This window comes from Eucyclogobius newberryi, unplaced genomic scaffold, assembly GCF_026437365.1.
Source record: "Eucyclogobius newberryi isolate DKJ021-1_F unplaced genomic scaffold, fEucNew1.0.hap1 SCAF_17, whole genome shotgun sequence".
NCBI classification, from domain to species: domain Eukaryota; kingdom Metazoa; phylum Chordata; class Actinopteri; order Gobiiformes; family Gobiidae; genus Eucyclogobius; species Eucyclogobius newberryi.
Window position 1 is genome coordinate 7,446,972 of NW_027315801.1, and position 13,059 is coordinate 7,460,030.

The following is a 13,059-nucleotide window of genomic DNA, read 5'->3' on the forward strand; positions in this document are numbered from 1 at the left end:
TGGTCCAAATTAAACACGTGACGCGTCATTGTCGCTGAGCGTCCGGTTAGCATGTATGTTAGCTCAAAGCTAAAGCTAAAAACAGTTTGTAAAATGTCTGCAGGTCAAACACTGAGAGTTTTGGTAAACGCGCGGCTGACTGCGGCTGCGGAAGAGATATTTGCGCTGTTTGAAAGAACGACAGCGGAGTTTGAGGAGGAACTGCGCCGCTCCAGGGAAGAGAACCAGAGGAAACAAGAGCTGCTGGACTCGGTGCTGAGCCAAGGTCTGGACCTGGGTCTGGACCTGGGTCTGGACCACCGGGGTCTGGACCACCAGGGTCTGGACCACCAGGGTCTGGACCATGAAGCTCCATGGATTAAAGAGGAGCCAGAGGAACCGTGCATCAGGTATAAAACCCTTGTAGAGTTTGGATGGCTGGAGGCCACAGAAAGTATGAAATATCTTGATGCTTTTGCAAATAAATACACTCAGATTCATGTGAGTGACGTTAGAGCCTGATATACCATATTCAATGTATTTTTACTTTATTTGTTTAATTAAAAACACTTTGCTTTTCCAATCAAGGCAAACTCTTGATTTTTACATTTTACTGGACTGTTGACCGCACAGACCTTTTAGTATTTTATTTACATATATTCTGGTTCTGGTCGTTTCATTGGTTATGCAGGATTTACTGTGAAGACACAAAGTATTTGAACATCCTGCGAAGTTCTCCCACTTAGAAACGATGGAGTCTGAAATGTTCTTTGTCGGTGCATTTCCTCCGTGAGAGACAGAACATGTGGAAATCACATTGTAAGATTGTTAGCTCATTTATTTGTACGTTATGTCAGAGTTAATATTTGGTACAGAAGGCTTTGTTTACAGTTACAGAGGTCAGATGTTTCCTGTAGTTCTGGACCAGGTTTGCACTCACTGGCGCAGGCCTTTGGCCACGCCTCCACACAGATCTTAGGGCTGTTGAGCAACACAGGGTTTCAGCTCCTCCAAAGATGTTCTATTGGGTTTAGGTCTAAGACTGGCTCGGCCGCTCCAGAACCTTCCGATGCTTCTTACAGAGCCACTACTTGTTCTCCTGGCTGTGTGCTTCAGGTCATTGTCATGTGTTTAATGTGGCCCAGGGCCTTATGTTTGGCACCCCAATCTAAAGTGAAAGAGTCAGTGGTAGAAAAATCTGACATACTGTGTCTTTAAATCCTTTTCAGGTCCAGTTCTGTCTGTGTGAAGAGAGAAGACTCCGCCCTTCACCAAAGTGAGCACAAAGAAGAGCCAGGAGAAGAGCCACGGGGAGAAGAGCCACGGGGAGAAGAGCCACGGGGAGAAGAGCCACGGGGAGAAGAGCCACGGGGAGAAGAGCCACGGGGAGAAGAGCCACGGGGAGAAGAGCCACATCTACACCCACAGACCGAGGGACAGCCTTCTGACACGGACAACGATGAAGACTGGAGAGCACCATTCAGCTGTTCAGGAGCAGAGGTGGAGACAGAGGCTGATGGAAGCTCATCTGCACTAAACAAACACAGGTCTGAACCAGAGACGACGAGCGTTACTGCAAACACCAGAGACATGACGGGGACGTGTGAAAGAGCCGCACAGACGCGACACAAGTGCTCCGTTTGCAAAAAGACGTTCGGGACTAAGCACAATTTAAAAATCCACACCAAACTGCACACTGGGGAACGACCTTTCGGCTGCACGATATGCGGGAAAGCGTTTGTCGTCGGCTCCAAACTCCGACTGCACATGAGAACGCACACGGGGGAAAGACCTTTCAGTTGCTCGGTCTGCGGGAAGACGTACATGCAGAAAGTCCACCTGGACGCACACACCCGGACGCACACGGGGGACAGGCCTTTCAGCTGTACAGTGTGCGGGAAGGCGTTCAAACAGCATTATCACCTCAAAGCGCACCTGAAGACGCACTGGGAGAAGGACTTCACGTCGTGGCCTCAAGAACACGTCCAGGACCTCATTCAGTCAAACGTGATCGATAATTTACTGTTTTTACGAAGAGATTTCAAATAGTTTAAGGGGACGAAAGAGCAAACGGTCTCCTCTCTTAGACCGAGGCAGAGGGCAAAGGGCAAAGGTGTCAAATCTGCACCTAAAGGGGTTTTATTATTCAATTTAATCAACTTTTACCATAGATTTCTCCGGGACATTGTGATTTCAACATAAAGAGACACAAAGATCACAAAGACACCAAACGGTACAATCTTATACTTAACAAGATTTGGGCCAATTGTGTCAAAAGAAGCCTGAGATGGGACGTCCCACTGCGACATACTATTACTACATTTATTCCGATTTGTCCACATCTGATAAAAGTGATTTGTTTGATCTGTTGTACATGAAAATAAAGCTGTAACTGACTTATTTCCAGTCAAATTCATAATTCCAGGAAACATCAGGCTCTGTTTGTTCTCCAAACACATTAATAAAATGCTAAATGAATAGGACTTTCATATGGATTTCACCTGGACATAATTCACTTTATTGCAAGTCTCTAAAACTCAATTTAGTAAATTTATCTTCAGCTTTTAGAAGAGAATTGTCAAAACTCGACAGAGGCTCATTTTAGTGTCAGACTCTGCTTCACTCGCTCAAACAGGCCGTGAGCAAAAGGGTCTATGCTAAAGAAAATTAAGATATTTATTTTTTCAGTACGATCTAGTTTATTGAAATACTGAACAAGATCATTAAATGCTGCACCTTTTTTAAATATAGAATGAAGCAAGAAATGTATGAATTTTGAAGATGTTTCTGCTCATGCGTCGCCTTATTTCATTTTATTTCTATGAAAACATTACATGATGAAAAACATACATATTGCATTTGTTTTTATATTTGTGATGGAAAGTGGAGCCTCGTGAAGCCTCGTGAAGTCTCCTGGAGCCTCCTGGAGCCTCATGAAGCCTTGTGAACTACTGAAGCTCTGTGAAGCCTCTCAGTCAGTCACAGCCCAAAAGCTCCACCAAAATTAAGCCTCAAAATACTGCAATCCCTGGAGTTTAAACATATTACAAAGAATAAACTTTTGTTGATTATAACAATAAGAATTTGTGTAAATGTTTTCTTTTCACATGAACACAACAGAAGCTTTGGTCATGTGACTTTCATGTTGCATTTAGAGGCTTCATTTTGACACGCCCACTTTAGCTCATTGCTTCATTTTTCCCATGTCAAATTATATCACAATGTATTGTCATGATTATCATTATTTTATGATTACTCTGAGTGTTGGTAGTAAAACTGTGAAATTGTCTGTAAATTTAGCTCTAAGTTTTGTGTATATTCCTCAAGTCTATTTTTATCTTATTTGTAAATTTTAATTTGTTTTTAATGCCTTTCTGAATGGAAAAGTCATGATTTTGTACTTTATGTAGTTTGGACTTTTTTTGAGAATTGAACTGAAGTTACTTGTTGTTGTTGTGTACAATTTTCACCATTATTTGTTTTTAGTTCTTACAATTATATAATAATTATATTGTGACCTGAATAATCACAATGATCGATTGTTTGATGCTGGATCAATGTCTAAGGTAAGATCCTGACGTGACAAGAATTGCTCAATTATATGTTTTTAATTCTATGAAATGCTAATATTGTTAATATTTAACAACAATGTAATATAAATTTGTAAGTAAATAAATTGAAAATAATAGTTTCGATCAATCACTTCCGTGTTGTGGGAGTACAGCCCTGTGATTGGTCCAAATGAAACACGTGACGCGTCATTGTTGTGCGTCCTGTTAGCGTGTATGTTAGCTCGAAGCTAAAGCTAAAAACACTTTGTAAAATGTCCGCAGGTCAAACACTGAGAGTTTTGGTAAATGCGCGGCTGACTGCGGCTGCGGAAGAGATATTTGCGCTGTTTGAAAGAACGACAGCGGAGTTTGAGGAGGAACTGCGCCGCTCCAGAGAAGAGAACCAGAGCAAACAAGAGCTGCTGGACTCGGTGCTGAGCCGGGGTCTGGACCTGGGTCTGGACCACCAGAGTCTTGGCCTGGGTTGGCATCAGGGTCTGGGCCTTGACCACCAAGGTTTGGACCACCAGGGTCTGAACCACCTGAACCACCAGGGTCTGGACCGCCAGGGTCTGGACCGCCAGGGTCGCCAGGGTCTGGACCGCCAGGGTCTGGACCAGGGAACATCATGGATTAAAGAGGAGTCAGAGGAGCAGCGCATCAAACAGGAGGACGAGTCAGTGTAAGAGAAACATTTTAACTCCTCTAGAGTGACATGATGTTTGTAAAGTTGAACTATGTAAGGATCCATCACCCGTTTCCATGGAAATGTGAATGTGTTTTCTGAAATGTCCCACAGTGTGGCTTTAATCCATCTGAAGGTTAGTTTGGTGGTGTAGAACCTGTGCTATTCATCTATCATGGTTTTAATGCAGTTGCAGTTTGTGAAGAAACTTTGCAAAATACAAGTTTAAAAATGCAAAAGTAGATATCCCGCTGTGATGTCATCAGTGTGCGACACAGAGACAGTTTAAACCATCGTTGGACTAAATAAAGGTGTTTGATGGTATTATTGTGTGTTAGATCAGAACTGTTTATGTGGAGTTTGGCTCTTGTTTACAGTCTGGTTGCTAGGTAACAGCTGTGGAATTATAATTGAAATATAATTGTGTTTAGTCAGACCTGTCATATGGACTTTAAACTATCTTACTTTCATTCAATTACAGGAATTGCAAATAGGGTGGATATTCGGGAAGTGAAGGAATTTGGGGAATTTTCGAAAATAAAACGCTGTCAAAATATTAAACATTATTTTTGCAGATATTTTCCTGAAAGTTATTGACCTTTTGTCGAACAATTTATTACTTATTTGAACATTTAGACATGATTTTGTTACCAGAACCCCGCCTACTTTGCCCCCTCCCACCGCCTAGTGTGCCCCTCCCACTGCTTGCTGTGTCCCCTCCCACCACCTATTGTGCCCCTCCCACTGCTTGCTGTGTCCCCTCCCACCACCTATTGTGCCCCTCCCATTGCCTGCTGTGTCACCTCCCACTTAAGTCAAAATGAGTTTCCATTAAAGGCTGTTTGCCAGTTATTAGGAAGTATTATTTGAGTCAGTTTAGACGCTCCCACAGGATGTGATGTTCTGTGGGAAAAGAAAATCTCTCCTTTTTTCCCTAGATTAGTTCTATAGACGCCAGATTAGAGCCTTTATCTGATCCAGTCCACGAACCATCATCCAAATATTTAAAATATTTATCTTTTAAATCTTTTTCAGGTCGGTCTCAGAGTCCAGTTCTGTCTGTGTGAAAAAAGAAGAGGGGGAGGAGCCGCTGGAGGTGGAGCTGCTGGGGGAGGAGGCGCTGGGAGAGGAGCTGCACGGGGAGGAGCTGCAGGGAGAGGAGCTGCAGGGGGAGGAGATGCAGGGGGAGGAGCTGCAGGGGGAGGAGCTGCAGGGGGAGGAGATGCAGGGGGAGGAGATGCAGGGGGAGGAGATGCAGGGGGAGGAGCTGCAGGGGGAGGAGTTGCGACACAAGTGCTTGATTTGTGAAAAGACATTTGGGACGAAGCATTATTTAAAAATCCACACCAAACTGCACACGGGAGAACGACCTTTCAGCTGTACGATCTGTGGAAAAGGGTTTGTCGTCGGCTCCAAACTCCGACTACACATGAGAACGCACACGGGGGAGCGGCCTTTCAGCTGCTCAGTCTGCGGGAAGACGTACATGCAGAAAGTTCATCTCGACACACACGCCCGGAGACACACAGGAGACAGACCTTGCAGCTGTACAGTGTGCGGTAAACGTTTGTTCTGCACCTCGTCGCTTAGCGCACACATGAGATTACACACCGGGGAGCGACCTTTCAGATGTTCAATCTGTCAGAGAACGTTTAGTCAACGAGGTCATCTGAACAAACACACCAGAGTACACACGGGAGACAGGCCTTTCGTCTGTTCAGTCTGCGGGAAAACGTATTTGCAAAAAGTCCATCTCGACGCGCACACCCGGACACACACAGGAGACAGACCTTACGGCTGTTCAATCTGCGGGAAAACGTATTTGCAACAGGTTCATCTCAATGCACACGCCCGGACACACAGGCGACAGACCCTTCAGCTGTTCACACACGGTCCCCATCTCAACGTTCACGCGACGAGAGACGACGTGAAAGACGCACGAGGACAAGGCGCCATGTGTGACCTTCAACCAAACGTGATCAACAGCTTGTAACACACGGGACGTCCCAATGTCACCGCTCGTACCTTTAAACCGACGTCAGAAATGCAAAGTACTCTTGTTTTTGTAAATAATTCCTCTTGCGTGTGTGAGACCACGAGAGTTTTCTTTATCTCTTCCTACGTCGCGTTCTAAACACATTCAGACCGAGCTTTAACCGAAGATGTCATGAACGCCTGTGGCAGACGTGGAAATCCTCAAGTGTTTCGCATTCTCTCATTCAGATGATGCTAAAATGTGCTAAAATGTGCCTGTAAATGTCGTGCGCGAAATGAGAATAAATCATACAATGAAATGGGTCTTTTTTCTGTCATTTTGAATAATTTACTCAGACGACACTCGATGCTCCAGTCGCTCCAGGATGAAGTCGCTCTATTGTTGCTGCTATTGCTCGGTCAGTGCAGAAGGTGGCGCTCTTGGTCCCTCGTTCTTCCTTAATCTGTGACATTTACCTCACAACGTGTCGTAAATACAACCTAAAATGATTAAAGTCATTTTTTATAACTTCATAAGTCAAATGTTTTATCCTGATGACGTTTAGCTCCAGCGTTTTTCTGAATCTGAAGTGATTCGTTCAGAAGCTGTGGAGCCATGAGAGGTCAAATACATCCTGTACTCCAGTGTAATGTAATCCAGTTGTATTTGAAACATAATATTAATAAAGGAACATTAACATGTAGCCTCATGGGGGTGGGGCCTTGTGGGGGTGGGGCCTCGTGGGGGTTGGGGGGTGGTTAATGTAGATTATTATTCATAGGCCAAAGTAATTTCAGTTTAGAAATCACATCAAACATTAGACATAAGGTTATATTATCATCACTTTGTTTGGGGGGTTGTTATTTTGGGGGTCAGGGCCTCCGAGAGGCCCTGCCCTCGAAAGTCCCCGCCCCCGAGAGCACTTGCCCCAGACCCCGGCATTACTCTGACCTTAAAGCAACAGTGTGGAGCTTCCACGTAAATACAGATAGAAACATACTTCTGAACATTAACCATGGAGATCGGTTGCGTTTGTGCCTATTGTAGAATATTTTGGTCAAAGGAACAACATTTCTATGAAAACGAGGAGGAAGCCAAGTACGAGTTAGGTTTGTGGAGATGCAAGCCCTCTCACAGTAAGGACACATGTTTTTCTAGATTTTTCAGGGCAATAAAAGCATTTAAAATGACAAAAGAAACTTTATTTTAGCCCATATATATACGGAAAGTGGCGCACTGGGGCTTTAAACTGCAAGGTGAGCAAAATACTTTTCTAAAAGACCTTTCCGTGTCCTCAGATTCACGCACTGTAAAAGTTCTCAAGCCAGTTATCCAATAAGGAGGCAGAATGAGCTCGGGTTGCCAGATCCTACAACCGAAACCAGTTTGTAATAAATCTATATCTGAAATACAATTATTCAATTACAGCTAGTGTTATTGTTATTGTCTCTGCAGAGAATAGAGGACTGGGTGGGCATCACTGGCCCCGCCCTAAACTGGTTAAGGTCCTATCTGGAAGACAGGAAGTACTTTATGTCTCAGACCACATGCCCCTGACCTGTGGGGTACCCCAAGGGTCAGTCCTGGGACCCCTTCTGTTCATCCTCTACATGCTGCCGTTAGGCCAGCTGATATGCAGCAAAAATGTGTCCTATCACAATGATGCAGACGAGTCAGATCTGTGTTTCACTGTCGGCAGGAGAATATGGACCAGTGGATTCACTCTTTCACTGCATCCAACAGATCAGTGTGTGGACCGGCCTCCTGCTGGTGCCAGAGGGCCTCCTGCTGGTGCAACAGATCAGTTTGTGGATGCAAAACAACTTTCTCCAGCTGAACTCAGACAAGACTGAAATCATCGTTTTTGGCCCACAGAAACAAAGAGAAAGTGTTAGCGGTCACCTCCAGAGTCTCGCTCTAAAACCTACAAACAAAGTTAGAAATCTGGGGGTAATAATGGACTCAGACTTGAACTTTAACAGCCACATCAAATCAATAACATCAACAGCTTTTTACCATCTAAAAACATTGTCAAAATCAAAAATATAGTGTCTAAACCAGATTTGGAGAGACTTATATCCATATGTTTGTATCCAGTAGATTAGACTACTGTAACAATAATAATAACTTTTATTTATATAGCACTTTTCAGTGACCCAAAGACGCTGAACATAATAAAAAAAGGGGGGGTATTTACAGACAGGGGGGACAACACGTACAGAACACATTAATATACAGATAAAATGAACAAGACAGAAGAAGTAGAGAGAAAAAGATGGGGATGTAACAGGGGGTAGAAGAGTAGGCAATGGGGTAGAGGAGGCTAGGGGTAGGGGAGGTCATAGGCTTGGGTGAAGAGGTATGTTTTTAGGCGGGATTTGAATGTTGTGAGTGAGGGAGAGTGGCGGACAGGTTGGGGGAGGGAGTTCCAGAGTCGGGGTGCTGTTCGGGAGAATGCTCTGTCGCCAAAAGTTTTGAGTCGGGATGTTGGTGCAGTCAGGGTGAGAGAGGAGGAGGATCGGAGAGCTCGGGAGGGGCGGTGGGGGATGAGGAGGTCATACAGGTAGGGGGGGGCAAGGTGGTGAAGAGCTTTGAAGGTGAGGAGGAGTATTTTAAAGTTTATGCGCTGCTTGATGGGGAGCCAGTGGAGAGAGCGGAGAACGGGAGTGATGTGATCACGGGACCGGGTGTGGGTGAGGAGGCGGGCAGCGGAGTTTTGGACCATTTGGAGTCTATGGAGGGAATGGGAGGAGATGCAAGTGAGGAGGGAGTTGCAGTAGTCGAGGCGGGAGGGGATGAAGGCATGGATGAGGGATTCAGCAGCGGGGAGGGTGAGGCAGTGTCGGATTTTGGCGATGCGGCGGAGGTGGAAGGATGAGGTCTTGACAATGTGGCTGACATGGGGAGTGAAAGAGAGGGTGGGGTCCATGATGACACCGAGATGGCGTACCAGGGTAGAGGGGGTGATGGTCGAGGTGTCGATGCTGAGTGAAAAGGGACCAGTTTTATTGAGAGTGGATTTGGTGCCAATGAGGAGGAGCTCTGTTTTGTCACTGTTCAGTTTGAGGAAGTTGAGAGTGAGCCATGATTTTATTGTAGAGATGCAGGTTTGGATGTGGCTGAGGGGAGGGTTTTGGGTGGATTTGGTGGTGAGGTATATCTGGGTGTCATCAGCGTAGCAGTGAAAGTCCAGGTTGAGTTGGCGGAGGATGTGACCAAGGGGGAAGATGTAGCAGATGAAGAGGAGGGGGCCGAGGACTGAGCCCTGGGGGACCCCCTGCGTTACTGGGGAGAGGGTGGATGAGTGACCGGAGAGGGAAATGAACTCTTGCCTGTTGGTGAGGTAGGATGTGAGCCAGTCAAGTGCAGAGCCCTCAACACCCAGTTGGCGCAGCCTTTGTAGGAGGATGGAATGGTTTATAGTGTCAAAGGCTGCGCTGAGGTCTAGTAGTAACAGGATGTTGAGGGCCCCGGAGTCTGCAGAGGTGAGGAGATCGTTGAGTACTTTGACCAGGGCTGTTTCAGTGCTGTGAAGTGGGCGGAAGCCAGATTGGAGGGGTTCATAGAGGTTGTTTGACTGGAGGTGGGTGTGAAGTTGGGCGGCGACGATGCGTTCCAGCGTTTTTGAGAGGAACGGCAGGTTGGAGATGGGGCGGTAGTTGGAGAGGTTGGCGGAGTCTAGGGTGGGTTTTTTGAGGATGGGGGTGATGGAGGCCAGTTTGTAGATGGAAGGAACATGGCCGAGGGATAAAGACTGGTTGAAGAGGGTGGTGAGATGGGGGATGAGAGCAGGGAGGCAGGCCTTGGTTAGAGTCGTTGGGAGGGGGTCGAGAGAGCAGGTGGTGGTTTTGGAAGCGGTGATGAGGTCTATGATATGAGAGGAGTTAACAGAGGAGAAGGTGGTGAGGGGAGGGAAGGGTGGGTGGTCAGGGAGAGGAGGGGGGGCAGGGGTGGGGGTGGTGATGGAGTTAATGGAGACGGCAGTCATGGAGCTGTTGATTTTGGAAATTTTGTCATTGAAGGCAAGGAGGAAAGAGTTGCAGAGGTCAGGGGAGGAGGGTGGAGTGATGTCCGGTGGCTGGAGCAGCTTGTTGACGGTGGAGAACAGGGTGCGAGGGCTCCGGTGGGAGCTGTTGATGAGGGTGGAGAGGTGGGCAGATTTGGCGGCTTGGAGAGCGTCACGGTAGGAGGAGATGTGTAATTTGAAAGCTTCGGCGTGGACGGTGAGGCGGGTTCTTTTGAGGAGTCATTCGAGTTGGCGGCCAGTCTGCTTCATGGTGCGGAGTTCAGGGGTGTACCAGGGGGCGGGGTTGATGTATGAGACGGAGGAGGTTTTCCAGGGGGCTAGGGAGTCAAGGGAGTCGGAGAGGGTGGTGTTGAGCATGACAGCATAGTCGTCGGGGGAAGAGGGGGGGGAGTCAGGGGGGAAAGCAGAGGATATGAGCTGGGAGAGCGTGAGGGGGTTGACTGACTTGATATTGCGGTAGGTGATGGTGCGTTTTTTGGGGTTGTGGGGCGAGGGTAGGGGGGCGGAGAAAAGGATGCAGAGATGATCAGAGAGTGGGAAGGGGAGGGGGTGGGGCTTAGATATGGGTAGGAGAGAGGAACAGACTAAGTCCAGAGTGTGGCCTTTGGTATGGGTGGGGAAGTCAATATGTTGGGTGAGATGGAAGCAGTCCAGGAGAGAGAGGAAGTCGGATGTCAGTGGGGCGTTGGGGCAGTCAATGTGGATGTTGAAGTCACCAGTGAGTAGGAGGCGGGCAGAGAGAGAGGATGCGATGGTGAGGAGTTCAGACAATTCAGTGAGGAAAGAGGGGTGGGGCTTTGGGGGACGATAGATCAGGATAGCGGTGATAGAGTTGGGGAGGGAGAAGGCGAGGTATTCAAATGATGAGATGGATGGAAGGTTGAGGTTCAGTTCAGTGATGGATGTAGATTTTTTATGAATAACAGCAAGACCTCCCCCACGCCCGGAGAGGCGGGGTTTGGCAGTGTAAGTGTAGTTGAAGGGAGTGGCTTGGTTGAGAGCATCGAAGTCCAGGAGCTATTGCCATGTTTCACAGAGGAGAAGCAGATCAATGTTATTGTCCAGTAGCAGTTCAGATATAACAGGTGATTTGTTGGAGAGGGAGCAGCAGTTCAGCAGTGCAAGGGAGATGGATGGGGGCGCGGAGATGGATGGGGGCGCAGGGGTGGGGGGGGCGGAGGTTGCTGAGGTTGGCAGTGCGGCAGGTGGGGGTGACGGGGGGGCGAAAACTAGTCCAGAGTGAGGGGATAGGTGAGCCGTCGTTGGAGTGGTGGTTATGGGAGAGACCAGAGCCCCGGTGGATGTAGCAGGGCCGGCGAAGGATCCCAGCTGAGCTAGCTGCAGAGGCAGCAGCAGCTGGGAGACGGTGGTTATGGTTGAGGAGGTGAAGGTCAGCAGCGGTGTAGGTGAGTAGGCGAGAAGTTGGTGGAGCGGTGGCCTGGAGGCGCGGGAGTGATAGTCCGAGGAGGAGATGGAACGTAGCAGCAGATGAGAGTAATCCAGTTAGTATGTTGGCGGTAGCTAGAGGCTGGTTAACTAGAAGCTGGTGGGCAGAGAGTTGTGAAAAAGCAGCAGTGGACCGGGTGTTGAAGCTGGTGGAGTGAGTGGCGTTGGTTGCCCCAGACCTTGTCTGCACGGCAGGGTGGCCCCGCGATACCATGACGGACCTCCGCAGGTGTTAAGCCAGCTGTTAGCTGGCGGCTAGGGCAGTAGATAGTCCAGGAGTGAGGGAGGAGATGAGCGATGGATGGTGCAGTAATGTCCGATGAAGTTAAGGAACAGGGATGTAGACAGAAGACAACACAGAGACGCGGGAACAAAACAAAACAATGGAAACGACTAACAAAACAAAGACGTTGGGACAGAAGCGGCAGTCCACATACCAGACGCCGGCGTTGCTCTAGCCCAATCAAGACGCATTTGAGTCCAGTTTTGTGACCAGATCGCCCCCGTCTGTGGAGCGGGAAAGCAGAGAAACGGGGCTGTACCTTGGTTGTATGGGGCTGCTTTTCTCTGGGTGGAGCCGGTGCCCCGCTCTCCGTGTCTGCTCCTGTGGCGGGCTGGGGCCACACCTTCGCCCAGGTACAGACCTCCGGGGCGGCGGGTGCGGGAGCGCGGAGCCGGTGTTCGGGCGTGGAAACGCCGGTGCAGCGGAGGAGAAGCGGCGCCGCTCGCTCGTGGTGCGTGCGGTCCTGATTCTGGCACCAGCAGGAGGCCGGTCCATGTTCAGTCCTGACTCTGGCATCAGCAGGAGGCCGGTCCATGTTCAGTCCTGACTCTGGCACCAGCAGGAGGCCGGTCCATGTTCAGTCCTGACTCTGGCACCAGCAGGAGGCCGGTCCATGTTTAGTCCTGACTCTGGCACCAGCAGGAGGCCGGTCCATGTTCAGTCCTGACTCTGGCACCAGCAGGAGGCCGGTCCATGTTCAGTCCTGACTCTGGCACCAGCAGGAGGCCGGTCCATGTTCAGTCCTGACTCTGGCACCAGCAGGAGGCCGGTCCATGTTTAGTCCTGACTCTGGCACCAGCAGGAGGCCGGTTCATGTTCAGTCCTGACTCTGGCACCAGCAGGAGGCCGGTCCATGTTTAGTCCTGACTCTGGCACCAGCAGGAGGCCGGTCCATATTTAGTGAAGCTTTGAAACTCAAGTATTCACCTGTAACCTGGTGACATCATCTGCTTGTTAAAGCCCGGCTGTGGAACATTCCAGCAGGTGGCGGACCCCACAGCGCCCCCTTTTCCTTTTCATTATTCAACTGTTTTGTCACGTCTCACTCGCGTCAGCAGTAAATTAAAAGCCTAAAGTGGTTTCTCTTTTGATGCTGTCACTGTTTAATTTTTA

The 13,059-nt window shown here is 48.4% G+C and overlaps 1 protein-coding gene across 1 annotated transcript; it reads left to right on the forward strand.

Moving 5' to 3' along the window:
* The first annotated feature begins 68 nt into the window (after positions 1-68).
* LOC140362521 (uncharacterized) lies at positions 69-6,426 on the forward strand. The gene is made up of 4 exons (XM_072448608.1): positions 69-389; positions 1,209-2,027; positions 3,760-4,212; positions 5,251-6,426. Exons 1-4 carry the CDS (start codon positions 94-96, stop codon positions 6,206-6,208), a joined length of 2,526 nt encoding a protein of 841 aa, XP_072304709.1. The 5' UTR covers positions 69-93; the 3' UTR covers positions 6,209-6,426.
* The last annotated feature ends 6,633 nt before the right edge of the window (positions 6,427-13,059 follow it).

What these genes read in the sequence shown, in the direction of transcription:
- LOC140362521 (XM_072448608.1), top strand. Translation starts at nt 94, where the DNA reads ATGTCTGCAGGTCAAACACTGAGAGTTTTGGTAAACGCGCGGCTGACT. An exon ending in CCAGAGGAACCGTGCATCAG is followed by an intron (nt 390 to 1,208) that starts GTATAAAACCCT and finishes AATCCTTTTCAG; the next exon opens with GTCCAGTTCTGTCTGTGTGA. An exon ending in TTACGAAGAGATTTCAAATA is followed by an intron (nt 2,028 to 3,759) that starts GTTTAAGGGGAC and finishes GCGTCCTGTTAG; the next exon opens with CGTGTATGTTAGCTCGAAGC.